Source organism: Mus pahari, chromosome 1 (genome assembly GCF_900095145.1).
Source record: "Mus pahari chromosome 1, PAHARI_EIJ_v1.1, whole genome shotgun sequence".
NCBI classification, from domain to species: Eukaryota; Metazoa; Chordata; class Mammalia; order Rodentia; family Muridae; genus Mus; species Mus pahari.
The window spans coordinates 85,266,714-85,294,537 of NC_034590.1; the positions used below are offsets into that span (position 1 = coordinate 85,266,714).

The 27,824-nt window shown below is 41.7% G+C and overlaps 1 protein-coding gene across 13 annotated transcripts in view; it reads right to left on the minus strand.

Moving 5' to 3' along the window:
• Sox6 (SRY-box transcription factor 6) overlaps positions 1 to 27,824 on the minus strand; it is a 550,047-nt gene that overhangs the window by 29,530 nt on the left and 492,693 nt on the right. For all 13 annotated transcript variants that reach the window (XM_029537970.1, XM_029537945.1, XM_029537995.1 and 10 more), the window contains one exon: positions 12,824 to 12,932. In XM_029537970.1, coding sequence (XP_029393830.1) covers positions 12,824 to 12,932 — 109 coding nt within the window. The remainder of the gene's footprint in view (positions 1 to 12,823; positions 12,933 to 27,824) is intronic.

A 27,824-nucleotide genomic window follows, 5' to 3' on the forward strand; every position in this document is an offset into this window, starting at 1 on the left:
GGAGAGGGAGAGGGAGAGGGAGAGGGAGAGGGAGAGGGAAGGGAAGGGAAGGGAAGGGAAGGGAAGGGAAGGGAAGAGAGAAAAGAGAAGAGAGAAAACAAAACAAAAATCATTAGGAAGGGAGAAAAAGCTCTCATTGGTTGCTTTTGAGTAACTGGGCAGCACCTGCAGTAGGTGACTCCAGAGGACAGTGCACACTAACAGCATTTCAGGCTGCTTTGCCATCACTAAAATAATTATTTCTCTCTGTGGAACTTTACAATTACCTGATGCACGTGATAGTCTCTTATGTAGTTAGTAGGCATAATAAAAACAAGCACACTAGAAGTAAACATGTAACTGAGCAAGAAATTCTGGGAGGGGCATGAGAAAGGAATTCTGGGAAGGACATGAGAAAGGAATTCTGGGAGGGACATGGAATATCAAGAAAGAGGAGTTATAAATCACATTCAATTTATTCACTGTGCTCATCTCACCAAAGCCAAATGGCTATCTTAGAGATTCAGCTCACTATTGTTGACAGTTTTAGCTTTGTCCAATCAGGAGAGTCCTTTGGTAGCTTCTGTTCCTGCTTATGGTCAGAATGTTAACTTACTTTCATTACAAGAATGCTGATTAAAATTAAATTTTGATTTCTTCTTGGTTAAAACAAAGAAAAGAAAGTAAAAGGGGGAAAGGAGCTGGCTGTCCTCCTGGTTAACTTAGTAGGAAACCCACTCTGTGCCTGAGAAAGCCTCCATCGTCAGCGAAGCAACATGCTCCTCATGTCTGAGACATAGATGGCCAGGCCTGCAGGGCATGGCTTATCCCTGCCTCTTTTATAAACCATCCGCTAGATGTGTTCGTCTGTTTACTTTGGCAGAGCTGGAAACAGACCCGCCTTGCACAGGCTAGGCAAAGTGCTTCACCACTGAGCTCAAGGGCAGGCCCTAGCTGGGCAGATGAGCAACACTGGGGAACTGACTTGAGGAAGGCACATGTGGTGGATATATAATTGACTCTTCTAAGCTAAAGATTGGTAAATAACTAAGAACCAACAGTGCAAATGGGATGCCTGTGTCATATGCCTAAGGTGTTAATTCTTGACTTGCCAATGTAGGAAAGTTCAAAGATACAGTTTCAAGTCCCTGTTTTCATCCCAGGATTCTACAAGTCCACTATAACAAATACCCTGCATTTCCTTCATCTATAGACTGTCTAAACCTAAGAAACAGTAGATAAATCATAATGGTAGATGGGTAGTCATATGTAGCATACAAACAAATAAACGCTTCACTGAATACTCTGGAAACAGTTAATTAGTTGCCATTGCAAAATGATCCTTTGGGAAGCAACTTAGCTTTTTGATAGACTAAGCCAGAGGTCATGTTTCAGGAAGCACACCAGGTGTGCTATGTAACTGTGCTTCAAACAATATCTGCGAAGTGCTTTTTACTAAATACATGATCTCAGTCCTCCTCACAATACCCTGAAATGGGTATGAGGGTAGACAGCCTTTGGACCAAGGCTTCCAGATTCCGTGAATACTCTCTGTGCTAACCAGTCTTTACCATACTATCAGGGAGCAGAGCCACACCTAGGACTCATGTCTGCCAACTCTCAGCCTAGCACAATTTCCCTAGGCCGAAGTTCTTAAGTCACCATGGAGAGACTTGAGAAAATGGAATTTCAGAGCCACCATTCTCCAACTGGAAGTAAGTTTCTTCCTATAAGGATGCTCTTCCTTGCCCAGCTTAGCACATCCTAGAAGCCTGTTGCATGCTATGAGGTTCATGCCCTTTACTGTGGTCTGAACTGCACCCCACCCTGAAGATGCAAGCACACTTGCAGAAAGCATAGAGAACCGAAATGACAGCAGGGGTTAGAAGGGGTTACACTAAGGCATCTCCTGATTTCAGGGTTATGAGCGCATTGCTGTAGACAGCGCTGTTCTGTTTTTCTATTAGAAACTGTCTTCTTTTTGAAAGATTAACAAGAAGAACCAAAAGGGAATTCCCTAAGGTCAGCTCTGAGGAAACATAGACTCTAATTCAATAACTCTGCTACTGCTCTGGAAAAGGCTTTAGTATTGCAACATCCATATGGAGCCAATTGGACATTAATGGCTAATCAATCCCTCTGCTTTCTATTCTACTTAAAGTGTCACAAACCATGTTTAGATTAGCCCATTTCCTGCTAAGGATTGCTCAAGATGTCTTTTGTTCTTTTAGGCCCCACCTGATGGAGGCAGCTTTAAACAAACACAGAGCAGAGTGGTGTAGGAGTTATAACGTGCCACAAGTGAGGACAAAGGGGCCATACTAAAGCCCTTTGTGGTATTTGTTAATGTTTCTCATCTGAGTTTGAAAAGGCTTAATGACTTTGTGGTGAGCTGGTGCATGTGGCCCGTGGCTTTACAAAATGAAGGGAATTCTCACCAGAGGCCCTGTAGTCTCCTGCTCTCGGGTTTGGTTTAATTTTTTTTTAAATTCTCATTATATTTACTTTGTAGAGATAGCTGAACAGTCCTTCAGCTTGTTCCAGCTACAGATTCCCGCAGCAGCTGGGATGGCTTCTGAGTTTCTGTATTTTAATGATCTGAAAGTGGCGCAGAGCGCAGAATATTCCACTTAATATGTATGTCACATGTAGCTCGGGAGGGCTCATGTGCAGGTGTGCCCAGGTGAAAAGCAACATTTAAGTCTGAACTGGAGACCACTGGGGGATGAAATAAGACAATAACAGGTTTTGTCTTCTGAGGATGTCAGGGGAACCAGCCTGGTACAAGCAGAGGCCCATAGAGGATGCAGAGGACGCTGAAAGCTGGTAGACTAAATAATTCACCTGCTTGGCAGCTCCTGGCTTCACCTAGCCCTTGTTCCTACCACAGACTCTATATGAAATGAAACATAAACCAAGGCGAAGAAACACTTACAAACAAGACACTACTTGATCCATCTCCTCAACTCTCCCCTTGCAGATTATCTTAGCCCCTCCAGGTCCCTGCCAGATTACTTTAAAATCTAGCTTTCTGATTCCGATTCTTACTTTCCAGGTGTGAATGTTTTAGCCTCCACAGAAATACCACTCTCTGATTTCAGGTGGAGTGGAATATCACACATTCACTTCTGACCAGGCTACTTCTCTATCTAAACCCCTCCAATGTCCTGCCCCGTCCCTGTGCCTATAGCTGAATCTCAACCTCCAGAGCAGTAGGCTAGTTTCTCTGTACAGCTCCAGCACTGTCTCTTGTTGCCATACTGGAAGTGTTGGTTTTTGAACACTGTACCACCCCTGGTTCCTACACACTGTTTTCATGCTACAAATCCCAGTTCTCTACTTTCCTACAAAGGCACATCCATCTTGCAATCACTCCTTGAAGACACAGATTAAAGGACTGCTACTCTTTGGGAAGACTGGCAGAACTCTGGGTTCCAGTAGGAGGTATCCTGTGTTTTATGCCTACCTCTAACCTGACATTTAACCTCATTCATTCACATCACCAGTTCCATGTGCCCACCTACTCCAAATGCAGTGAGTGAGTACGTGGTATCCTAGCCATAGCTCACCCCAGGGTCCAGCACAACCAGTTATACCAGAGATACCGAAACACTGAGGGCACAGTGGAGAACAGAGCTATCTTCCACAGGAGGGAAGTCTGTGTGTTTCCCTGGCATCTGAGAGCTTCTGCAGTTAGACTCTAAGTAAGTCCCCCTTTGATTTCTTATATACTGTTATGTGTCTTGTAAGAAGAGCTGTGATGGACAAAATACCCCATATACCTACAATTATTTGGGATCTGCACACTGTCATTTTGCCTTTTGCTACTTCTATTGATTTGCCACACTGAGCAGTTCTCGTCTGCTATCTTGCCACTTCCAGGACTACCATGGAAGGAGGATAAGAGGGTCCGTGCTTCTGGAGAGTATTAATTCTGAATGCTGTTGCCAGTATTGTATGGTGTGTGTAAAATATGTAAACTGATGCATGCACAAATTCATAAAACCACACAATGGGACCTTCCTTGAGTAGCATAAGACTAGGATAAAACATACTCATAAGATCAGAGACCCTGTGCTTAAGATCGTAAGACCTCTTGATACACACTTTTTGTTCCCCAGGAGAAAAGGAGAGGTCAGCTGGCTCCCGGGTCTCACAGTAAATGACGGAAGTGCACTGGCAGCTCCTATGCTACTGGCCCCACGATCATGTTTGCTATCAACGTGGATGTCTCAAATGGCACCGTGAACTGTCTTATGCACCTCTCTACTAAGCTCTACAAACCCCTAACAATGAACTTAATATTAATAGCCCTTCTCAATTCTGTGCTTCATTGTGTTTTGTTTGCTTTAAGGAGTCTTTCTCTTAGACACCAGAATGGGAGAATGATGTCCATGGGTCCAGGAAAAACATTGCTTTCAAAGCTAGGGCATGTAAAGGATATGAAAAAGTGGTAGCTCAATGGATCAGAATAGTGACGTAAATTCAAAAGATTTCATGCTCTGTTCTTAAGATGGTTAAAAATGAACTCATAAGTTGGTTGGGGTTAGGGGCACAATTTATTACTTAACAGAATAAAACTAAGTTAAACTAAGTAAAATGCAGTGAATGTTCACAAAGTCTGACCACGGCCATCCCTTATCTTCTGGTTCTGCAACACACAGTAGGTTCCCACATGTGAGCACTGGGCCAAGAGAGCCTTCTTCCCCTTCCTCTTCCCCTTCCTCTTTCTCTTTCTTTTTTCCTTTCTCTTCTTCTTTTCCTCTTCTTTCTTTTTCTTCCCTTTTTTCTTTTTCTTTTCTCTTTTTTTCCCTCCTCCTTCTCCTCCTCCTCTTCTATCTTATTCTTTGGAGATAGTATCTCAGGTCACCCAAGTTGACCTTAAACTCACTAAGTAGCTGGGGATAACCTTAAACAGCCAATCCTCATGCTTTTGCCTCTTAAGTCCGAGGATCACAGGTATGTACTTATGGGAAGAAAAACAGCCAATTAGGCTACAATGTCAGTTTCAAGTTCAATCCTGATCTTAAGCAGAGAAATTTCAAGAACATTCAGAATTGACTTCATGCCTTGATTTTTACCAACCTAAGCTTGGGCCGAATGTTAAGTCTGCATATGGAAAGCCAAGTGGCTGTTGCTGCCAGGAGAGGCAAGTTTTGGGACTGGTACCTAGACAATGATAGCATGTCAAGAGCTAAATAGTCTGTGCATGTGTTACATAGACCTCTGTGAGCATGCTCACTCCAGTAGATTGATTTACATGAAGCTGACAGGCCCATGGCTAGAGAAGCATTCTGATTTTGGGTCTAGTTTTCAAGGTAGGTGTTATTATTCCTGGTCATTTGGTTGCTATAGAGTTGGGGACCACTTTGTAATATAGCAATAGCACATACAGATATATATCTCCCTTGGGATAAGGACAGTCTTTCTGAGGAGTAGTTGTGTGTGTGTGTGTGTGTGTGTGTGTGTGTGTGTGTGTATCATACACACTATCACTGGATCTTTAAAGTGCAGTCTCCAGAGAAACTAGCCACTGGGCAGGGCTCAGCTCCTCACAGATGGATGGGCCTTTGGCTGGACTTTCAAGCCCTGACACTATATGAAGCAAGCTGAATTCTTCTTATGCAGTATTCGGGATGCAGCTACACAAAACCCCTGACATTTCACTCTCTTGCCCCACCAGGCCTATCTATCACTTGAAGAGTTCAATGGAAATTGTTTTCTCCCAACATTAAAAGTTATTTGGGAGCTTTTAAGACATAGCAAATATATTTCTGTAAGAGAAGTTTATTTGCTTGTTTAAGAGCCCTGCACTTTATATATAGAGCTGATATAAGCTGCAGCACAGGAGCCTCTAAAACGGTTTATATCCACAGTAAAATACATTTTTGTGATACTCATACAACAGCCCAGAGCCAAGGGCTCTGTGAACTCTGTTGCTCTTCCAGCCTGTGCAGCTATTTCTCATATCTATCACATCTCAGGCTTCTCCCACTTCCTAGCCTGGCTGCAGATACCTGCCTATTGGTTCTTCCAGGTACTTCTGTCTAGAGCGTCTCAGGAGGGTCTCTGGGATGTCTGGATATGTTGCTTCAGGAAGCGATGGAGGGCCAGATGCCTAACCCTGACACACAGCCTTGGGTAATAGTCCTTCTGATTTATTCTAGTCTTTTCTGCTTATAGATATAATTCTTCACCCTTTATTCCTGATACATATTCTACCAGATTGATATCCTTCTAAGAAAAGACAAGCAAGCTCTGGAATATTTCTACTAAAAAACTCAAAAATCTAAAAGATTACACTAGGTCTGAGTTATAGCTTAGTGGTAGATTCCTTGCCTAGCATGGGCAAGGCTCTGTGCCCAATCTTCACTATGGCAAAAACAGACCAAAAAAACCAATGACAAGACCACATGGTCCCTAATTGGTACTTGCTGCATTCTGGCTGCATTAAGGGCAAATGAGTCCAATTCCAAGGCGTATAATTAGAGTTAAAGAAAGCAACAGCAACACTAGGAACTATCTGAATAAGACCACTACTTCTTAAACTGTGAGTCAACACCTGCACAAGGCGATCTAGCCTAACATAGAAGTTGGGAGTAGGGTGGCAACAGCAAAAGGTCCCTGAACACACAGTGACCAAAACAATTCAAAATCAAGCACATGATAGTTCAGCATTGTCTCTGGAAGCGCCCACCTGTGCTGCACTGTGTGGCCTCACTGCAGCCTGCGCTCTGAACACAGGCTGTCTGCCTGACCCTGTAACGGACACCACAGCTCTGGCAGTTCAGAGTGCTGCCTTTAGGCTTCTGCTCGGGTCTGAGATTACTGCACGCTGTGAATCACGCTGTTGTCAGTGAACTTACAGTTTTATGTACGTATGGAAACATAATGGCTTTCTCATAGAAAACAAAGATTTTTATTATCTTCCTACCATCATCTGTCACTATGTTAGCATCAGACAGTATGTCTCTGGGTTGTATTGCATTAGAATGTTTGGTTTTAAAATTTGCCATTTGGATGATGACTTGAGTTTCGTACTAATCACTCAATTTTAGCGTGATTAAGGACAATTTCCAATCATTTCTGAAATGGACCCAAACACACCTGTGCCATTTTGTACAATGTATATAGATAAAGGGGATTTCTTAGCATTGATAATTATAAAATCAAAGTGTCAATCAACTCTGAAAAATGCTGAAGGTGCCATACCTCCTGCAGCTGAAAATTTGCTTTGTTTTTAATAAATTGTAAAACTGTACTTATGCCAAATAATTGTTTTAAGGTATATTTTATGATTTACTATAAATAAATGATTCATATAGCTCTTTTATGCACCTATATGGGTATACAAAACACCCAAAGTTTTGTGGAATTCTCAGGTGACAGTAAAGTCTTGTGTACTTTCTCAGGTGACAGTGGGGCTTGAGGAAAGTTTAGAACATGCTCTGCATCCACCTCCCAACTCACAGGGTAGGAAAAGTAGGGAGAGAACATTACTTTCTAGAAGGAAACAATAGGGATAGGAGTCTTCTAGTTCCTGAAGTGGAGGGTAAAGGGGAGGGAGTGTGGCATCTAGCACAATCCTGTCAAAGTCCAGAAGTCAGACTGGACCCTTTGTGTAGAAGTTAAAAGAGAACTGAGAAAAATAACAGCAAGCCTTTTAAGAACAAGCCAGTTTCTCATCACTCTCAAACACCTGAACAAGGGGAAGTCTCCGTTTTCTGGGAACCAGAGAAGGGACAGCTCAGCTGAAACTGCAGGGGTAGGTCCCCTTCTTTGTTCCAGATCTGAGGATCTGGTGTTGAAAGATAAAGCATCAGCACTCCAGTGGGCTTGAATAGGTGACCTCACACTCCCAGGCGCAAGTAGCCCTAGCATTTGAATGCCACCTTAGGTCAGGCTAGTTTCTTCTGCTGCCTCCAATGACTCCTGGCTCAGAGCAGCAAACTTCCTTTCCTGTGGGAGTAAGGATCCAGAGAAGGTAAGAGAAAGGACAAAGTGTCAGGGACTTCAGAGGATGGCCCAAGGGGAGGCGGGGCTGCCAAGAAAGGATATGCACACTAACTGGCACACTTTGAAAGACAAGAAGGCAACCCTGCAGTCTTCTAATTCATCAACAGTGGTCTTAAGCCAATGATAAATACAACTGACCTAAGATAAAAGACCCAGAGGCAACCAGAGGTGGGCGGGGGAGAAGATGATGATGGTGAGAAGTTGTTTTAAGAAAAGTAACTTTGCTGTAATCCAGTTCCCCACATAGGAAGCTACAGAAAGCTTCTGGGAGCCAGAGGCCTATGTAGGAGCCCTTGGGATAATGCGTCCACTCCCATCAAATCCGGATGAGTGTCTAACACACAGAGTAGCACACGGGTCTAATGCCAATTTCAAGTTTCAAAAATCAGCTAAAGATAATCACCTTCAGAGCTTGTCCCTAAAGAACAGGCACATATTCCACTGCTCTTCACATGAGAGTGAGGGACAGCTCCAAGGCTACACCATAGCAACTGAAGGTGAAAGATTGAGAAAAGTAACATTTTCTTATACAAAACATACTGCAAAGCAATGTAAAACCACAGGTTTAAGAGGGAAACTGAGAGAGAGGGAGGAAGGGAAGGAGGAAAGAGCTAGACAGAGATAGAGGAGGGGAGGGAGGGGTAAGAGGGAGAGAGCAGTCAAGGGGAGAAGAGACTCATCTGTGGAAGGTAACAAATACTGCAGATGTTCTGTTCGTGTTAATAATAAAGCACAAAGAACATGCAGGCTCACTTGAGCAAGGGGCAGAAATAAATCCTTGAAGGCACTGTTCTCTTATTTCTCTGAAAACAGAAACCTAAATGGAGCCAACTGAGCTTCGTGTGTGGATATATCCTTTTTTTTTTTTTTTTTTTTTTTTTTTTTACCAGAAACAGACTCTAGGCTTTCCAAAGAACCTTACAACAAGCATGGAAGTGGAAGAAACTTTGGAGACAATCAAATCCAACACACCTCCTTTAAAAGCTAAAGACACTTGTGCCTGGGCATCAGTGGATGAGCAAAGGAGCTTTAATCTAAGCCTTCCAATAACCAAGCCAGGCACCTTTCTGCTGCACAATGTAACTTTGAAATCAGCAGGCCTTGGATAAGAAAGAACTCTGGCCTACATAGAGCCCAGAAAGGGGAAACACCACACAGAGTCTACAAACAGTCTGACAGCTTTGTCAGATTGTCATTTTTTAATAAAAGGCCACAAACCCAACTAACCAAACCCTCCCATTCTTATGTGTACTAAAGGAATGTTAAAATCTTGTGTGAACTCAATATAAGTTAAATCTTCATTGGCTTCTAAACATAACAGGGCCTTAACCAGGCTTCCCAAGTCCCCAGCGCCAGTGAAACAGTAGCTTTATAAATACCATGGCGAACAAGAAATGCTGTCTTGTCACATCCAAGCCAGATAACAGCTGGACTTTAAAAATAAAATTTTGAAGACATTTGCCTTTTATATTTCTAATTTCTGTTTGCCTTGCTTATGGTTTTGTCATTTGATTTTGATGAGTAGTTAATACACGTGCACAGCTGCCTTTGGGGGCGACCTTTTCCCTGTTGCCTCCATGCCCGGAGTGGGAAGCAGGCCTTCAAGCTGCTTCTAAGGAATACCACCCTTTTCACGGCTGGCAGCACAGTCCTGAGAAGTATGTCCAGGCAGGGCCTGTCTTCTGATTGACTTACTTTTGTACTTAGGAAGCCTCACAGGAGGGATGAGGCATGCAAGAAGGGGACAGCCCTTTGAGATGGCAGTTCCACAGCGAGAGGGAACTTGGAGATGACCGTGCATGGATAGAAGGAGGTGATCTCCCAAGCTGGAGGCATAGCTCACCTTTCAGCTCAGCCTATTTAAAGAGTTTGCCCTCTGGGTACTTGGTAGAGGACCAAGAAATCTTACTCTTAAAGTCCTCTCAGTGATGATAAGGTAGCACTTGTATGCACAGATTTACCTTTGAATCTTGTATTCCCTCACTAGATCATAAGCCCTAGCTGCTGAAGGGCATCACTGTTTTAACTTCCCATGACTTACCCAGGGTCTAGTTCAGGGGACTGGCACACCACAGGCACTCAAGAAATGTTGGCTGTTTGTTTGTTTTGTTGAACCATGGGCTTAGTGGCTGCATAAGTACACTTGGTTGTTGTTACCTTGACACTCCAGCCCTTGTCTAATCTTCATGCTGAGGGGAGTATGAAGCAGAGTAGAGAGAATACTATGTGTACCTGCTAACTCTCCTGACTTTAATATGAACTGTAACTCCAGCAGGATTTGCAATCAGCGCAGACTTGAACAGATGCCAGGAACGAAGCTGGAGTCAGCAGAAGGCTGCTGCCCATCTCAGAAGTCCTCACAAAGGCACTGCACTGCTGTCCATATTAGTTCAGGTAACTCGATTCCATTCATGAACTCACAGTCCCCCAGAGGCACATGAGGTCTCAATGGCAACTCTGGGCAAGCTTCTGAAGGGAGGTTTTCACACGCTCCGTAAGCTCCTGGGCCACTACAGCCTGTCTACTGTTACACTCATCAGCATGCTGCTCTGTGTGATGGGGTAACATGAGAACTGATGTATGGCATGACCAGCTATATTTAGGGGAGAGGAAATGGGCCATACTGAGGAAGGTCACAAGAAGTTTGTTCAGAAAACTGAAGACATTACAATTCTCCAACTATACAGAGGTATAGTCTGGAAGCCAGAACCTGAACCTTCCATCCAGTTTTAGTTCTATCATTACTGGCATTGAACCTATAGCAAGTTATTTTCAATTTTAAACCTCAGTCTTTTCACCTATAAAATGGGAAAAAAATAATAGGTGTTATAGGTGTTATAGAATATAGATAGTATTTGGGAGGCTGAGGTAAGAAAATCATATAGTAATAATAATAATAATAACAATAATAACTTCCTCAAAGAGTATCTAACAATTATATGAGAAAAGGATGTGAAAATAACAGGTCCTCTGGCATATAAAAAGAAAAAAAAGTAATTAGGAAAATGTACTTGAATCTAGACAATGTGCATACTGAGTGGAATTTCCTCAACCCTTCTGTAGATTTTTCTTTGCTGTTAAGGTTTTTATCTTTCTATAATGGTCAATAGTTCCATTCACACAATCACATCAAATTGATTAGCAGCATTACTGAGAGGCAACTCACTATAATTATAGCTAATACATAGTTAAGAAATCAAATGAAAGTGCTGGCCAAGCAAGGGTCAGATGACAGCTCCGCAACTCCTGGTCCATAGCCAAATGGACAGTCAGAACCCCTCGAGTGCTGGAGATGGTCTAGCTCACTTTATAAAGCCAAAGGCTTAGGAACTCTACAGTAGGACTTCCCAGGGACACCGAGATGGGCCCAATCTAAAACACTTCTTTGCAGACTACCATGCCAACTTCCATGTCTGTGCTGATCAGCCTGTTAACCATGCCAACCATTTGTCTGGCTAGACAGAAGCATCTCAGCCCTTGCCAGTGAAAGCCTGCTGCCTGTGTGCCTATGACAATGTCAGTGTGCCCTTGATACACACTTGTCATGGAGGAGAGCAGGTAGAGTCCTGGTCTTTAAATCTTTTAATCCCTTACTTCCTGCTCATCTTCCTTTTTCTCAGCCCTTTTCCTTCTCCTCTCGCTTTCCCTCCTCTGTATTACTTTCGCCCCTGTCTCCCTCTCTCACATAAGCACAGAAGTTCATGTATTTACCACTCAGAATTTATGTTGACCTTATGCACCCAGGACCACCTTCAAGAATTAGTATCTCCAACTAACACAGAAATCATGCTTTCTGGAAGCTCAGAAGCTTTGCTCCTGTCTGACACCACCCATCTCAGTGTTCATACTGGGGACTTCCAAGATGCCAGGGGAGGTCCAGTTCTGCTGTTGCTAAGAACTATCTTTGTGTGTTTTTAAGGGATCAGGGTCCTGGAAGACACCCTGCCAGTACACGGGGAACTAGCTAGACTTTCCCCCTCAAGCTAAAAAAAGGATGTTCACTAGGATCTGAGATGCGTAAAGGATCCTGTTACTCTTAAGAGAGCAAATTAATCTTCCCTGACTGGCGGGATGGATTCTGCCAAAGAAACAGCTAACGGGAAAGCCAGTCCCCACTCTGTGATGACACAGTAAATAACCAGGCCACACCGCTGGCAAAGTGCTGACCTAACCTATAAATTATACCCGGCCTCTGGGGAATGATTTTTGCTGACGGGTGCTTGGTGCATTTAAGACAAACAAACAGGAAGCAGCGAGGATGGGCATACAGAGAGCTGCAGGTAGACATCCTGAGGGGAGGCTGCTCTCTCTAACAGATGCTGAACAGGCTTCGGCCGTGGGTAGTGTACAGGTCCCGAGCTAGGTCTTCCCTAAGCAGTCAGTCGGTGTCTGCTGAAACTGTCAGTTAGTCCCAAGTGTTTTGACTGTGCCTAGGAATTACTTGGTCTAGATTTTTTTTTTTTTTAAAGAGGTCTTCTTTACAAAGAAGACTTTTTAAAATTATGTTTCTTATTTTTCTTAATAAGAATCCAGTGAAGTAGGTGATACACAGAGATGTTTAAGGAAATGTAGAAGGATTTTTCACTAAAACTTTAAAATAACATCTTTATGTACTTGGATTACTTGTGTTCAGTAATAGAGAATCCAGCAGTGTCTCAGAGCCCTCAATCCCTCAACTATAATACACACTGAGGACCAACATTTCATTTTTGCCTAGAAAATCCAAATAGTGACATCCAAGAATGTTCATAAGGATCCCATGCCTAACTCACTCACCTTCATAAACGTACAGATCCGCAGAAACATAACCTAGGGAAAAGCCACTCACCTTCTGCGTCCTCTGGCCGAGTGAGATCAATGACACCTGGGCCCAGCTTTCCATCTTCACTTGACTTCCCTGTTAACTGGGGACCCAGGTTCTCAAAGCGTGTTCTTTCCTAGGAGAAAGGATAACCAGAGGCCTGTTTTAGTTTTGAGCTTCAGTAGTTGCTTAATGGGCACAGTGTGGCTTTAGAAACATCATGTCTAACCCATGCATGCTCTGAGACGCTGACAGCTGAGCCTGTCATTGATGAACCAGGTGATCTAAGAAGGCTGAAACTGGAAGGAAAGGGAAGGTCATGACAGAGAATGCGCCAGAGCTGTTCTGCCTATCCTGTCCCTTCTGTTGGATTTGCTTCTGGAATCTACAAGAACTACAATGGAGAGAGGGGCCAGATGTGCAAAACCTTAAGAATGTTCTCAAAACCTACTGCTAAGCTAAACAGGAGAACAACCTTTCCATCTAGAGATCATGATTTTGATCAGTAAAACCTGATAAAGTACAAATTCCAGCTCTGTGTACCAGGATTTGAATGGGTCAAAGTTAGTAGAGTGGACATTGGCACTGTTCCTTTGCTTGGAGCAAGTCTTTCAACTGTAAATTCCTAGGAACTGAAGAGTGCACCTAGTAAAACAAACAAACAAACAAAAAATCAAAACAAACAAAAAACCCCACAAAACAAAAACAACAACAACAACAAAAAAAAAAAAAAAAAAAAAGGAAGCAAAACCCCTGCTTCTTTAGGAGAGAACCCCAAAGGTGTTTGCTTGTTTACCAGTTCCTGTAAGAGCAGGAGTTTGGGGTAACAAAATGGAAGAAGCCCTGCCCCCCTCAGATCAGTGGCTGGGGCTCACTGGTCATCCTAAATGTAGTGGGATGATCTGTACAAACTGAGCACACCAACCCTATTCTCACCTCCTTCTCCAGGCTTCGTCTCTAGACTCACACTTAGTTTTGTGTTATCCTTATGAATGAATGAAGCCTTGTTGTTCATTACTAGGAAAGGATATTAAATGTCATGTCGGCTTGAATGTACAGACATGAATAGCAGCTTGCAGCTCGGGGAATGGTTTCTGCATGTTATACTAATGCATTATGCAGCAGTGGAGTGCTGATTGCTCTTCAGTCTATTGTTCAATGACCTAGTTCTGCATCGAGCATGTTCGGCATCTGACGGAAACATGCCGAGTGTTCTATTCCGTAAGATGTTTAGAAACTTGGAAATATTCTGAAGGAGCAAACATACAATTACTTGATAGAGGATGTGCCTCATTTGTACAGCATCACTGCGTTTGTGCTTTCTAATATGATTATTTTTGAATATCATTATATTTCTATAATTAATTCCCATCAGTCAAATTGTTGCAGTAAGTCTTCCAGTTCCCCTTCATCAGAGACTGCGTTGAAATCTTCATTGGAAGAAAACACAGCATAAGCCCTGCTTTAATCTTGCACTGTTTCTGGGAAAACCTTGCAACAAAACACAGTCACCTAGCCATCCTTTCTCCAAACGGGTAACACTGACCCACTCGCTTCAATAGCAGGGCGTGGGGGAACCTCTGAACTACAACACATAGAAAAGACAGACTGGAAATCAAAACCAAAGGGAATGGTGGCTCCCCAGGACCTCCTCGAGTGAAAGCATGGCTGCAGGGGAACAAACTAAGCCAGATGCAGCGCACAGCACAGAGCCTCCACAGCTAAGCTGCGCCAGAGCTGCACATGCGGTCAGGGAAGGACAGCTGCTGACCACCAGTCCACTTCTTCTATTTTCGAGTAGTACTTTGGATCCCTGGTGATGCAAAGAGAAAGAGTCAAAGGGAAAAGCCCTGGAAAGCCACCTTATACCTTTGTTTCTGCCACTGCTGGCATATTTGCATGTGAATGTCCCTGTGATGGGCCCAGAGTCCTCCCTTCTTCTCTGAAGAACAACCTTCCACTGCATTTTTGAGGCAGGTGGGGGTAGAGCAACTTTCTCTAAAACCCACCTATCAATATGCATATTCCAGGGATCTTTCTAGTCATTAATTCTCTTTGATTTTCCTAGAAAATATTCTCACTTTAAAAAAAAAAAAAGTTCCTGAAAGAGTATCAGTATTTTGACAGAGAAGAAGAGGGGAGATTACATGCCATGCTTTGTAAAAGCCCCAAGACAACAAAGTTTACATGATGATAATATCTTTTCTTTCCTAAAAGTGAAGTGTGCTTGCAATGCAGTAGTACCAGCTTGTTTTTAATCATAACAAGAAACCATCTAGGACGTTGCTCCGCAACACAGTCGCGGGGTCTTTGAAGTCAAACAATTTTTCTGACTTCATTGGAAAAAAAAAACTTCTGCAAAGACACTTTCCCTGTAAAATATCAATATTTTGACAGACTGGAAGACAAGGAAGAACGTCCCATGAAATGCTGGTTAAATAGGTAGAAAATAAATCCACGATAAAAGTGTTGGGGGCAGTGGGTTGCATTTTCAATTTGATAATATTAAGCACTGTGTTTGAGATTAAAGCAGGGCCCTGCAAAGCCAAGCCCTTTCATAGAAATTTCTATTCAGTCTCCCAGAAGATTTCCTTCTTTTCTTCAAAGAATATTTCAGAATATTTATTTGCCAGCACAGAACCCAAACACAGGAGGGCCCGACGTCTACCAGTTAGGTCTGCTCAGGTGAGCTAAGCATAGATTTACCAGTATGTTGAACATGAGCCTCTTAAACACAGGACATGGATATAGGAATGGGGAGAGTATGGAAATGCTTCAGTGTAAGAAGTCATGTCTCTGGCTGTTAAGCACCAATGGGCTTGTGCCTGTATGGAATATAGACAATGGAGTGTATGTCCTTGCATGCTTACACTGCAAATAACCCATACCGACCCCTTGAACTAGCCCTCCCAATATACATAGCTTCAAAGTAGAATAATGTAGAGATAGGAGCAAAATTCCTCAGTGTAATCTTAACCCCATGCCCCACTCTGAACTCTCCCTGGTCTTTATATTGATGATAGAATGTATTCTCCATGCTGCCCCATGAACAGTTACTCACATATGCATTGTCAGTCCCAAACACGCAGGCAATGTGAAAGTTACTAGAAAAAAATTAAACGTCAGCTCTGCTGTGTTGTAGGGACTGTTGGCTCTCTAAGTGCTTTGAAATTATGATGTATGAGGTAGATGTTGCATATTAAATAAAGATATTTAAATGATAAAGCCCCCGTTAGTGAGAGCTGATGAATGTAAAATGTTATAAGCCACAAGACAGTAGCATCCATCATATCCACGTGTTATCCGAGTCAATGATGAGGTGGCCTCAGTGCTGACAGACAGACTCTGATTATTAGCCCTTATTTCCAGAGTCACTGAACAAACCACTCAGCTCCTCTGGCATTATTTTTAACTTTGCATTAAATTAGCAACTTTTCCCTGCCTACCATGACAAGATTGATCAGTTACATCTTGGCACCAGTGGAGAGAGAATGAGTTTGAGGATAAATACAAGACCAGGGGTTTGTTCTAGTTTAGGCAAGGAAGTCAGCTTCCTGGCAACAAACGTGAGACTGTGATCTGGGGAAGGCACAGAGATGAAACAGTAAGCACACAATAATGGCTTTTCTTTGCACTTAGATAAAAGCTGAATTTTTGATGGGCACAGTATATTTTAATAAAATTTTATATACTGTGTTTTATACACTTATTGGCTATTCCATAATAATGTGTGTGCTCACAGTAAAATTGCTCTTAAATTTATGTGTGTTATTTATAAGTTCCCACGTAACAATGCTTTTTGTTGTAAAAAATATTCTGTTTATTAATGTAACTTTACAACCACTGCATCCAAGATCCGTGGTAAATTAATGACATTTTTATTATTTTATAGTGTCATTAAATTTTTACTGATCACTCCATCAAACAGAGGCAGTAAAGGCCATAATGTAAACTGGGACACTTAGATCAGGCAGCAGGAAGACATTCCATGGAGTCTGAGAAAACTGCTGGCAATAAATGATATTTATACCATCTTTAAGCATGTGAGACTACTTGGATAAGTTTGGCAAAACCGTTTCAGTAGTAGAGTGGATGGTGTACTTAAATAACAGTTTGCTTGCCAAAGAGACAAGCCACTTTCAAACCATATGCAGGATGACAGATTGTAGCTGTCCCCAGAAAACCAACATATGAAATGTAACTCTGTGCCTCACCTTCCCTCTGGGTCACTAAGGGTAGCCAGCCTGTACTGTGCCTGGAATCCTTTCAAGGCAGTCCCTTCCCTACAATTGGGAGGGAAAATGGCAAATGCTCAGAGAGCCTTTGTTAGTCACTTTACAAATGGATATTTTTTTCTAGACCTGTGTAGACAACGGTACCATGTACTTTACTCTGGTGGTCTAAAAGAGAGGCACTTTACCTACCTTTATTCAAAAGCCCATTTGTACAGATTGTCTGAGTATGGTGTCACAAAGCAAACAGCTATAGGTTGAGGTGTTATTACCTATACTGTAGTTTTAAAAGGTAAAAATAATTATCTTGGGTTATTTTTACATGTAAAATATGTGATAATTAGGATGTGTTCAACACCAACTTTCTTAAATAAACGTAAATATGTGTTATTAACTAATTGACAAATACTCTACACACACACACACACACACACACACACACACACATATGAGATAGTAAATAGAAATTTCTGCGCCCATATAACTGTGGAATTAATAACACCAATCTCTTGCATGGTGAATCTGACATGATTCTTTTTTATGTAAATAAGAATTTTGTTGTTACATAGCCAAATGAGCATTTAAATATTTAAAACGTTTTAAAACCTTTCAGATTTGCAATAAAGGTTAACACCGTAGCTCATCAATCATTTTGTGCCCTCCCAAAACACAGGTATTGCAGTATTCTGAGATAATGTCAACCCTTGAAGTCCAGCTATGTGTAGTTATGACGTTTTTCCATCTTCATCCCAGTTCCAAGCTCAACGGTTTCTAGACATTTGATTTCACTTTTATATTGCACTAGCTCTTCAATGTGGGAACACAGCGTCCAGAATTAAATATGACCATTTCCCCTTACCGAGTATCCCTCCTGACCTTTATTTACTCTAGTGCAAATTAGCGAATAATTTCAGTCTCACTTCCTTCTAACTCTTGTCCACTCAACCACCTGGGCTGGCTGCTTTTCCTCTCAGAAAGCCTTTTGTCCTCCCTTCAAGGACATACTGTCATCTTTAGCATAAGCCTTCTGCTCTACAGCCTTCACTGTCTACAACAGCCTCCTAGCAGGCCCTGCCTCCTCAACTTATGTAATTCCAAGTGTCTAGGTCAGAATCTTCTATCACTTCTATTTTCCACTGTATTTTGGTCAAACCCTGGCTTGCAAGGTACTTCATTCACTACTGCCCACATGCCTTTTCAAGTCCAAAAATAGAAAACAAACAAACAAACAAACAAATAACCCTCCCATCAGGCATCTTCTGCTAGGGACAAACAGTGGCTCATCTCTGGACAACACCATAATCCTGCCTTCCTCATAGTCTCTGGGACATGCTTCTTCTCTGCCTTTTTGCCAAGTTCTATTCATATTGAAAAACCCACATTTTCTCTGTATTCTATATCCTGTTTAATCAACTCATTTTCCAATATGCCCAAATTCTAAGTCTTGACTACATAATTAGCCCCTAGTTTTCATCGCACTATTTTCAACAATAAGGGTTTGGTTCACGTACATTGCTGACTCTCTATCATCAAGATCAAAGGATTTTACAAGTCTGGGATTCTATCTTAGGCCTTGCTATAGATCTTACACAGCAGTTCATCTCATAAGACCACACACAAGGGAGTGGCTAGAAGGAGCAAGGACTACTAGCTTTCCAACAGTCAAGTTTGTGACTGAGATACTTAGACTCAATACACTTTGCATTGTACTGATGAGAGTTCCTTGAAGAAAAGAATCTAAACAAACAAAGCTTGATAGGAACCTGAAATATTCCTGAAGAAGGAAGAAAAAAATTTTTTAAAGAAAATAGAAAAATGTATTTGATTATATAGCTTAATATAAATCTAACTTGGACTTTCCACAGGTAAATAAAGGCATCTTTGCAAACTCTGTCAAATACTGACAACAGAAGATATTCCCTATCAAAGACATTTGGCTTAAATAAGTACATATTCCAAAATAAAGTTTTATTTTATTATGTTTTTTAAGCAAGACAAATACAACATACAGTGATTCTCTGGCCCACTATGGCCTGCCCTGGACATATCTTTTTATGATTTGATTCTCAGAAGATATTCTCAACCACACACACACAGTCCTATGATTGACTTACCATACATATTCTATCATTTTATTTTATATCTTACAGTTTACATTTAATGGTCAAAGATATGTTTGGGGCTGGAGAAAATGACTCAGTGAGTATGAACAGTTACTGCTCTTGCAGAGGGTTTGAGTTTGGTTCCCAGCGCCTATATCAGCAGCTCAAAACCTCTAGTTCCAGGGATCTGACATACTCTGGCTTCGGTGGGCATCTCCACTCTGTGGTACAGCTCACACATACATACATACATGCATGCATACATACATACATACATACATATACATACATACATACATACATATACATACATACATACATACATACAATACATACAAGTGAAATGTAGGCTTGACATGTTAGAAGGTGATTTTCTAGAGGAAGAAGCCTTACAGGCACTGGAATTCACTTTCACAGGGCCACTTTGATGCTTCCCGAGTCAGCACTGATGATAATTAAGCCACTGACTAGGAGGGATGAAGCTCATCATTGACCTCTGTAGTCCAGGAATGTTTTGTTAGCTAACATTTTTAACTTATCTAGCTCCTAATGCATCCTCGACAGCAATACTGTGCTAGTACTCATGAATGAATTAATCCCTGAGTTTTCTGATTTTGTTTGCTCCAGAGCACAGAGACACCTATTGGAGGTCAAGAAGAAAGAGGGCATGTGCTGACCAACTTGTTAGAACAGAAGTCTCTCCAATGAGAATTTGTACCAACCTGATCAGTACATGGTCCTCTGTCCTCTCATTTCTAAAGAGAAATTAAACTGAAATTAACCTGACTTTGCTTAAGTGCTCATTCTTCCATCTGTCATTAGAAATAGACATGTTTTAACAAAGGAGAATTACCAACAGTAGACAGCTAAACAGTATAAAAGGAATGTTTGGGAAGGATTGAGATTTCAGGGAAAACTGTTCATGCAAAGTCCTGACACAGGGTTAGAGTAAGGTAGAACTCCCACGTCCTAGCAGAAGCTCAGCCCTGGCTAGAAGGTTATTCTATTGTTCAACTGATTTACTTACCTTAATCTGCATTTATCTATCTTTTAATATTAAATATCTACATATAAATACTTAAAATATATTTAATTGCTTTTGTAAAAATTCTGAAAAATAATTTTATTTTGTTTAAAAGTAAAATTAAAATAAAAGAAGAAAGGGAGGTTATTTTAGCAGTATTTAGCAGCTGGAGTGCCCAATCTGATGTAAAGCCAACAAGGCAGACATTGTATCTTTAGAGCCAGCTGAGGAGCCACAGGAACAGACCCATAATCCAGTTGTAATATGTAATATGTAATATGTATTGCCAAAACCCACAAGATTCACACTTGAAAAAGGAATCATAGTCAATAAGGGTGACATGAGCTGTTCAGATTTCTTCTTGGGGTGCTCAGTTGGTCTTTGTAACCCCTGGACTATAGGCTGCTTGGGAAGGGAAAGTGTGTCATGCCTCCCTCTGCCTCAATAGTACTGGGCCCTGCAAGCAGAGAAGCATCATGTAGCACGTGCTTGATGCAATGAACTACTGTCAGCACCGCTTCTTGTGGATATGTTTTATGGGGCTTTCAGAGACACTCTCAAGTGATATATGACAAGATTTTCCCAAGGATGTGAAGGGTCACCAAGCCTGAAAAGTTCTGCCTCTACTGTTCTGGCAACAACGACAACCCATGCATCTCCTACAACATGCTTAGATTCATGCCATCGACTGTCACATAACAAATGATATGGCACCATTAGTCCTAAAGACAGGAGACCATGTAAGCTTTAGGAGCCGCTGAATTCAATTATGTTTCTCTGGGTCATAGTGCTGACTGACATCCTGGAGCAGAATGCTTTCTGTTTTGTTCAGATGGTTTTAATATGGTTTTAACCAACTGCAAGGTTATTTATAAGTTTGCAACTCCCAAGTAGACTTATAAAGCACCCAGATTTAAGCAGATCCAGTTGTGTGGTAGACAGAGTCCTGCTTATATGTGGTTTCAACTTTTTATTTCTGCACAGAGGCATGTGGCAGATTTGTTCCTGAATATTCTCTGATTATTTGGTAACAAGTTCACAAAAGGTTCCATTGTAAAATTACAGAAGCTCCTTTGAAAGCTAACACATGATTTAAAAACAGGGAATTCTATCTCACTTAAGCCACCAGTAAGACTCTGTCAGTCTGACATTACCAGTATGAGCAAAGGACATCAAAACAAAACTGATGGCCAGCTAGCAAATGACTTTGTCCAAAACAGTATCTTGGGGATTGTACAAATTTGATTTCAGATATCTATGCAGTTTGCATTGTATATTGCTCAACATTATTTTTGGTAACATAGGTACAATTTATTCAAGCTAAAGATATCAAAACTATACAAACCAAGAATGAATATTTTCTTTAGAATTATGTATTGTACTTCAGTTTTAGCAGGCCAACTGATAGTTTTGAAGATGTTTCCCCAACAGAACTATAAATGCACACAAAAATGCAAAAGTGTAAGGCATTACCACATTGTATCTGTTTTAATTTATGAGCTGTACAAATATATCATATCCCCTAAAGAGGTTTTCCTGTAATTTAAAGAAAATGCATCTACTGTAAAATACACATATGTTTTTAAGAGAAAAAGAGGGGTATGGGGAAGCTGTCATTCCAGAAAGAAACATGAAGGCCTCTTCACTCAGAGCTCTGAGGCCAGAGAGGCCAGGAGGCTTGCTTGAAGCCCTGCAGTCCCTACCAACACCCCCGGGGGGGGGGGGTCTCCACATTCTCTATCTCCTGCTCCTTCCAACCTGTCTGCTCTGTGACAGCCATGCTAGGCTGTTTACTTCATCTACAGAAGCAAGGAGCTAGCTTATCTTTGTGGATTCTTTCAGGTTTGAAACTTTCTGACCCAATAATAACCATCTCTCTACCTCTCCTAGATCTCCAGCATATACTACAAAATCATGTCACTGTGCCACAAAAGTTCTTAGCAATTATTCATTTTTTCAAGGGATGCACTCAAAATTAATCCCTCTGTCCAACAAGCCTACCCTGTGGTCATTTTTGGTCCCAACATGTCTGTTTGTTTGCTGCTTCAGAACCTCTTGGGCCACTGTAGGCAATGGAAGGTGACAGGGGTAGGCAAGGGAAGGAGGCAGTGAAAGTCAGAGGGTAGTCATTTTCATCTAATTGGCTTTAACTCTGTCTCGGTCTCCAGGCTGGTGAACACTGTGTGGCAGCGGGTGGGCACTGGATACTGCACATCCATCCCGCCTGCAAGCAGAGTGTAACAGAAGGGCTGCTGCTCTCTTTCAAAGAAAGAGCTTGTGTATTTTACTGCAGCCTTCTCCTAGGAGGAAAGAAGCACCAGAGAGCCAAAAGATACCACAAATGGGTTTGTAATGAAAATCACAAATAACTTTGAATTACATCTGATTAGAAAAGGAGCTTCCTTTGAGTAAAAATAAAACTTAGGAACTATCCTCACTTGCTAGTGATGTTAATAGGCATTTCAAAGAAAAAGAAAATATTTAGGAACCTTGTTGAAAATAGTACTCCAAGATGGCATGTCACAAAGGACAAAAGAAAGTATCCAACTGTGGCGATATGTGTTAATTGTATGGCTTTCCAAAGCTGTGGGAGAACTGGTATCAATTACAGTATAATTACCATTACTTCCAACAGAGTTAACATGTAGTTACCACAAAGCAGCACACAATGAACTGGTGTCACACTGCAGACTAAATAAGATACAAATTAAAACTCCCAAATGGGGTCACAATACTCTTCTAAAAAATAAAAATAAGCCTAAAATATAAAATTAAATTAAACAAGTTGTCCCTGATACTGTCACACACAGTCTTTTCACATAATTACTTCAAGAGATTGACGTAAGACACTTTATTTCTAGGCATTACATTTAAAAATTGCATAAAGACAGAAATGCACATATTAATAGAGACTTTAAATTTCTTAATATAAATCTATTGCAAGTAAAATTAGGCTTTTCTCACTTCTTTCAATTGCTGAGCACTGAACAACCATTCTTTGAAACCAAATTCAAGATGATTATCAGTTTTTACTGATGGCCAATATATTTTGTTTTATATCAACACTTGACAAGAGGCTGCTGTAGTAGGACCACAGAGGCACACAAAAATGAGTAAGGCTGAGTCCAGGAGAGTGGGGGAGCTTGCACAGACTAACAGGTTATTTGTTGTGTGTGACACTAAATCCTGTCAATTCCTGATCAAGAGGTGACTGAAAGGCAGGAAGAATGGCCCAGCTCAGTCCATAGGAGTGAAGTTCCTTGTTGGGATGTCTCAAGTCAGCAATAACAACATAGGGTACAAGGATGTGCGTGGGAACACGTACAAGCTAAACAGCACAGCTAGGTTTAATTGGGAGGGAGCTGTGAAAAGGGCAGAGGCAAAGGAGCTGTCTTTAAAACACAGCTACAGTGTGTCTGCTGTCTCCTTTTCAAACATCTGGGCTTCTGACTGAATTCCTGTGTAAGCGTTCTTCAGAAATACTGCACAGGACTGTAGAAAGCTGATGGCTTTGTAACAGACTTCCAGGATAGAACTGTTGCTACAGTCCTAAATAATCAGACTGGAAACTGCTATGGGATTGTCATCTTCTCGTTAGCATGCTAAGAATAAACTTCGTAAATAACATGTTAATTAGTGTAGCAGACAATATTTTATTAGCAACTTGTGTTTTGCATATTTTTGAACTTTTTTCTTTTAATTTCCCATGCCTGACTTTTCTTTCTTTCTTTTTTCCTTCTTTGTGGTATCCAATGCCTGCTTGAGATTAAATGTGGCTCGACACATTTGTAAAAGACCGCACATCTCCTTTGAAAATTACATAAGCATATGTACAGATCCACAAAGCTTGGGGCAGTTTGCTCTCCCTGAAGTCAAATTTTTTTCTTCTTACTGAATAAGAAGCCTAGGAATTGACATTTATCCTTGCTCCTGCTTCTGTAATTTACTCTACTAGATTTCTGACCATTTGTTAGGCACCAAGGAAACCCAGCCTGGTCCAGGGGTGATGTGGAACGGTGATGGGCATGTGAGGATGTCAGGCCACTTCCTCTTGCTCCCCAGTGCTGCTGCATTCCTCTGACTATTGCTGTCTCAAAAAATGTGCTGATCATTGTGTGTGTCAGGCAATTCCACCAAACCTGAGACGCTAATATCCCAGCTAGTGTGCATTACACATGTGATGTAAATGAGCTAGAGGTTCTTTACGTATCTGCAGTTTATCATCAGAAAGTCCACAGACAGAGAGGTATGCTAGTAATTACTGTCCTATCCACCGTGTGAATAAGCGATGAAGTAGATAAAAATAAAGACCACCTGATCTTAGCAACTGATTCTGATTGACACAAACTTGAAATATTTTCAATTCAAAGTATAGCCTGCATGGAGTGTTTTATTTATTGTCATTATATTGGGGTAGGTGGAAAGGTTGTCATTTCCACACTAAAAAATGAAAGAGTGAAATGTTTTACATTATAGCTGAGACAATGAATTTTGGGACTGCACCAGCTTTATTTCTTAGTAAGTCAGAAGTCAGTCATTAGAATTATGTTTCAGCAATTTAAACACCAAGATGATAGCAGCATTGGAACAGAATTTAATTCGGTTCATAAATTTGAGTTCCAGCTGATCATTCAGGGTCAGACTCTAAACAGTAAGGTGCTTTAAAATGTGGGATTTTAATTACTTTAAAAAACAAATGTTTCTATATATTTAGACAGCTGTTTCTGCAAAGTTAGAAAAAGTGCTTCACACTTAAAGAAATGTTCAACGTCCTTAGTCATCAGGGAAATGCAAATCAAAGTGACTTTAAGATTCTATCTTATACCCATCATTCTGTGATTCGAAGATGGCTAAGATCGAAAATTCAGGTGACAGCTCATGTTAGTGAGGGTGTGGAGCATGGTGAGCACCCCCACTCAGACCCAGAATGTCAAACGTGGTATGTGGTCATCTATAAGTATACTTTAGCCATAAAGTACAGGATAACCATGCTATAATGCATAGATCCAAAGAGGCTAATTAATAAGAAGGGCTCAAGGCAGGATGACTGAATCTCACTGAGAAGGGGAAATAAAACAGACATCAGGAGTGGATGGAAGGATGGAACTGAGTGGGAGAAAAAGTGGGGAGGAGAACAGGGAGGATCAACTATGGGGAGGATGGAGAAGAGAGATCTGGGAGAGAGAATCAGAATTGGTGGAGGTTTGCTGTGATGATCTAGAAACCTGGAAACTCCCAGGAATCTGTGAGGGTGACCTTAGCTAAGACTCCTAGCAAAAGGGAATATGGAATCCAAAATAGTCACCTCCTGTAACAAGGCAAGACTTTCACTGGAGGGATGAAGACACTAATCCAGCCACAAAACCTTAGACCCACAATTTGTCCTTCCTACAAGGTGTGCAAGGATAAAGTCAAAGCAGAAATTGATGACCAATCAATGAGTGGTCCAGCTTGAGACCCATGCCATGAGAGGAAGCCTACCCCTGACACTATTAATGATATTCTGCTATACTTGCAGTCAGTAGCCTAGTATAACTGTTATCTGAAAGGCTTCATCTAGTAGCTGATAGACACAATACAGAGACCCACAGCCAAACATTAGGCAGAACTCAGAGAATCTTGTGCATGAGTGGGAAGAAGGATCGAAGGAGCCAGAGAGTATAGGGACATCACAAGAAAACCCTACAGAATCAACTAACCTGGGCCCATTGGGACTTACATGGGATGAACTACTAGCCAGAGAGCATGTATGAGACAAACCTAGGCCCTCTACACATATGTAACAGATGTGCAGCTTGGTCTTCATGTGGAATCCCTAACAGCAGGAACAGGGGCTGCCTCTGACACTGTGGCCTGCCTTTGGATCTGTTTTTCCTAACTGGGCTGCTAAGTCTAGGCTCAATAGAGAAGGTATGTCTAGTCCTAGTGCAACTTGATAGGCTGAGGCAGGTTAAAAATCATGGGAGGCCTCCCCTTCTCTCAGGAGAAAGGGAGGGCAGAGGAGAGTAAGAGGGAAGGACTGAGAGGAGGGAGGGGAAGCTTTAAAGTAAATAGATAATCAATGGAAAAGTTAAAAATATATTACTTCCAACTTAAAAAAAAAGCTGTCAACTTAAAAAAAAAGCTGTGTGTGTGTGTGTGTGTGTGTGTGTGAGAGAGAGAGAGAGAGAGAGAGAGAGAGAGAGAGAGAGAGAGAGAGAAGGTGCTTCATCCATGATCCCTGTGTGAGATTGCTCTTCTGTGAGTGCTAGGATCTGAGGACAGACTATTAGAAGGCTGAGACCCAAAGAAACAAGCCTAAAAATGAATATCTACTTAGGAGCTGTCTGGTTTAAAATCTTAGCCTCCCCCTAAAGACCAGTCAAGATGTCTGTGTGCTCACTTAGCTAGCTTTTAGGTCTCACTTACTGCTGCACAGTGGGGTGGTGTCATCTAAACACCAGAGATCTTGGGCACAACAGACCTGATTTACTTGAAATGGACTGCATTTCCTCTCCACAGTCTCTCCTTGCCACTACCACCCACAAGGATCATAAACAAAAAAATTTCTTTATTTATGGAAAACCCGAGAGGACACACTACTTATTTATGCATCAGCTTAAGGCTGCCAAGCTCATTCCAGTCCAAAGAGGCTACAGGCAGCAAGCCCAGAGTATGGCCACAGTTCCCTTCTAAGTAGAAGCCACTGCCTCACTTCCCAGGCCCCCTTCATAGACACCAAAGCCCCCTACCCAAGCCATGGTGACATCAAACACACCATCAAGCCCTGTGCCTAAAATCATATTAGAGGCAATCTACTGATGCTTCAGAACTCTCTGAGGCAGGCTAAGTACCTGGAACCTTGCCTGAGTCCCCTAGAGAACAGGCCTCATGCCTTAGCACCTAGTCTCCATTCTGCATGGCTTCATTTCCAGAGTTCACTTTGTTGTAGGCATAGATCAGGCCATCAGCAAGATGGCTATCCATGTCAGCTTCCAAAGCTCTGCGACTCAGCACTCACCTTATCAATTTAAATTCCGGAAGCTTCTCAAGGCTGAGACTTCATGCCCTTAGCATTTAACATTTAAATAAAGGAAACAAATCTTAGAGTCTGCTCAAGTCTGTACACACTCCACACCCATACTGTGCAACCTCCTGCTCATGAAGTAATTCCTTTGTGGTTTAAGTTATCTTTCACAGGATGAATATGCTAGAGCTCCCATGTCTGTGTTGCTACAAAAGACACAAGCTGTACAAGGAGACACGTTCCTTTCATATGGTAACACTTCACCAGAACAATCTAGAACCAGCAACTAGAGGCATCTTTCCATTGCAAGTGTTTGGAGGAAAATCATCAGTAGTCAGACACTGCAAGTTAACTGTAGCAAGCTTAAGTTTGTGGTAGGAGTGAGGTGGGGAGATGGGGAGAAGACAGATGAGGAGAAGGGCAGCAGAGGGCTTAGGGAACAAATCAGAGGAAGAGGAATACACCCTCATACACATGTGGAGGCATAGACAGAGTTGAGCACAGGCTACACCTCACCCACCAACAGCCAGCAGTGAGGCAGAGCAAGTAGGGATTCTGACTGCAAAGCCTTTGGAGCCCAGCAAGAGGTACACTTATATAAGATCAGTATTCCCTGGAGAACAACACAGGCACACACACACACACACACACACACACACACACA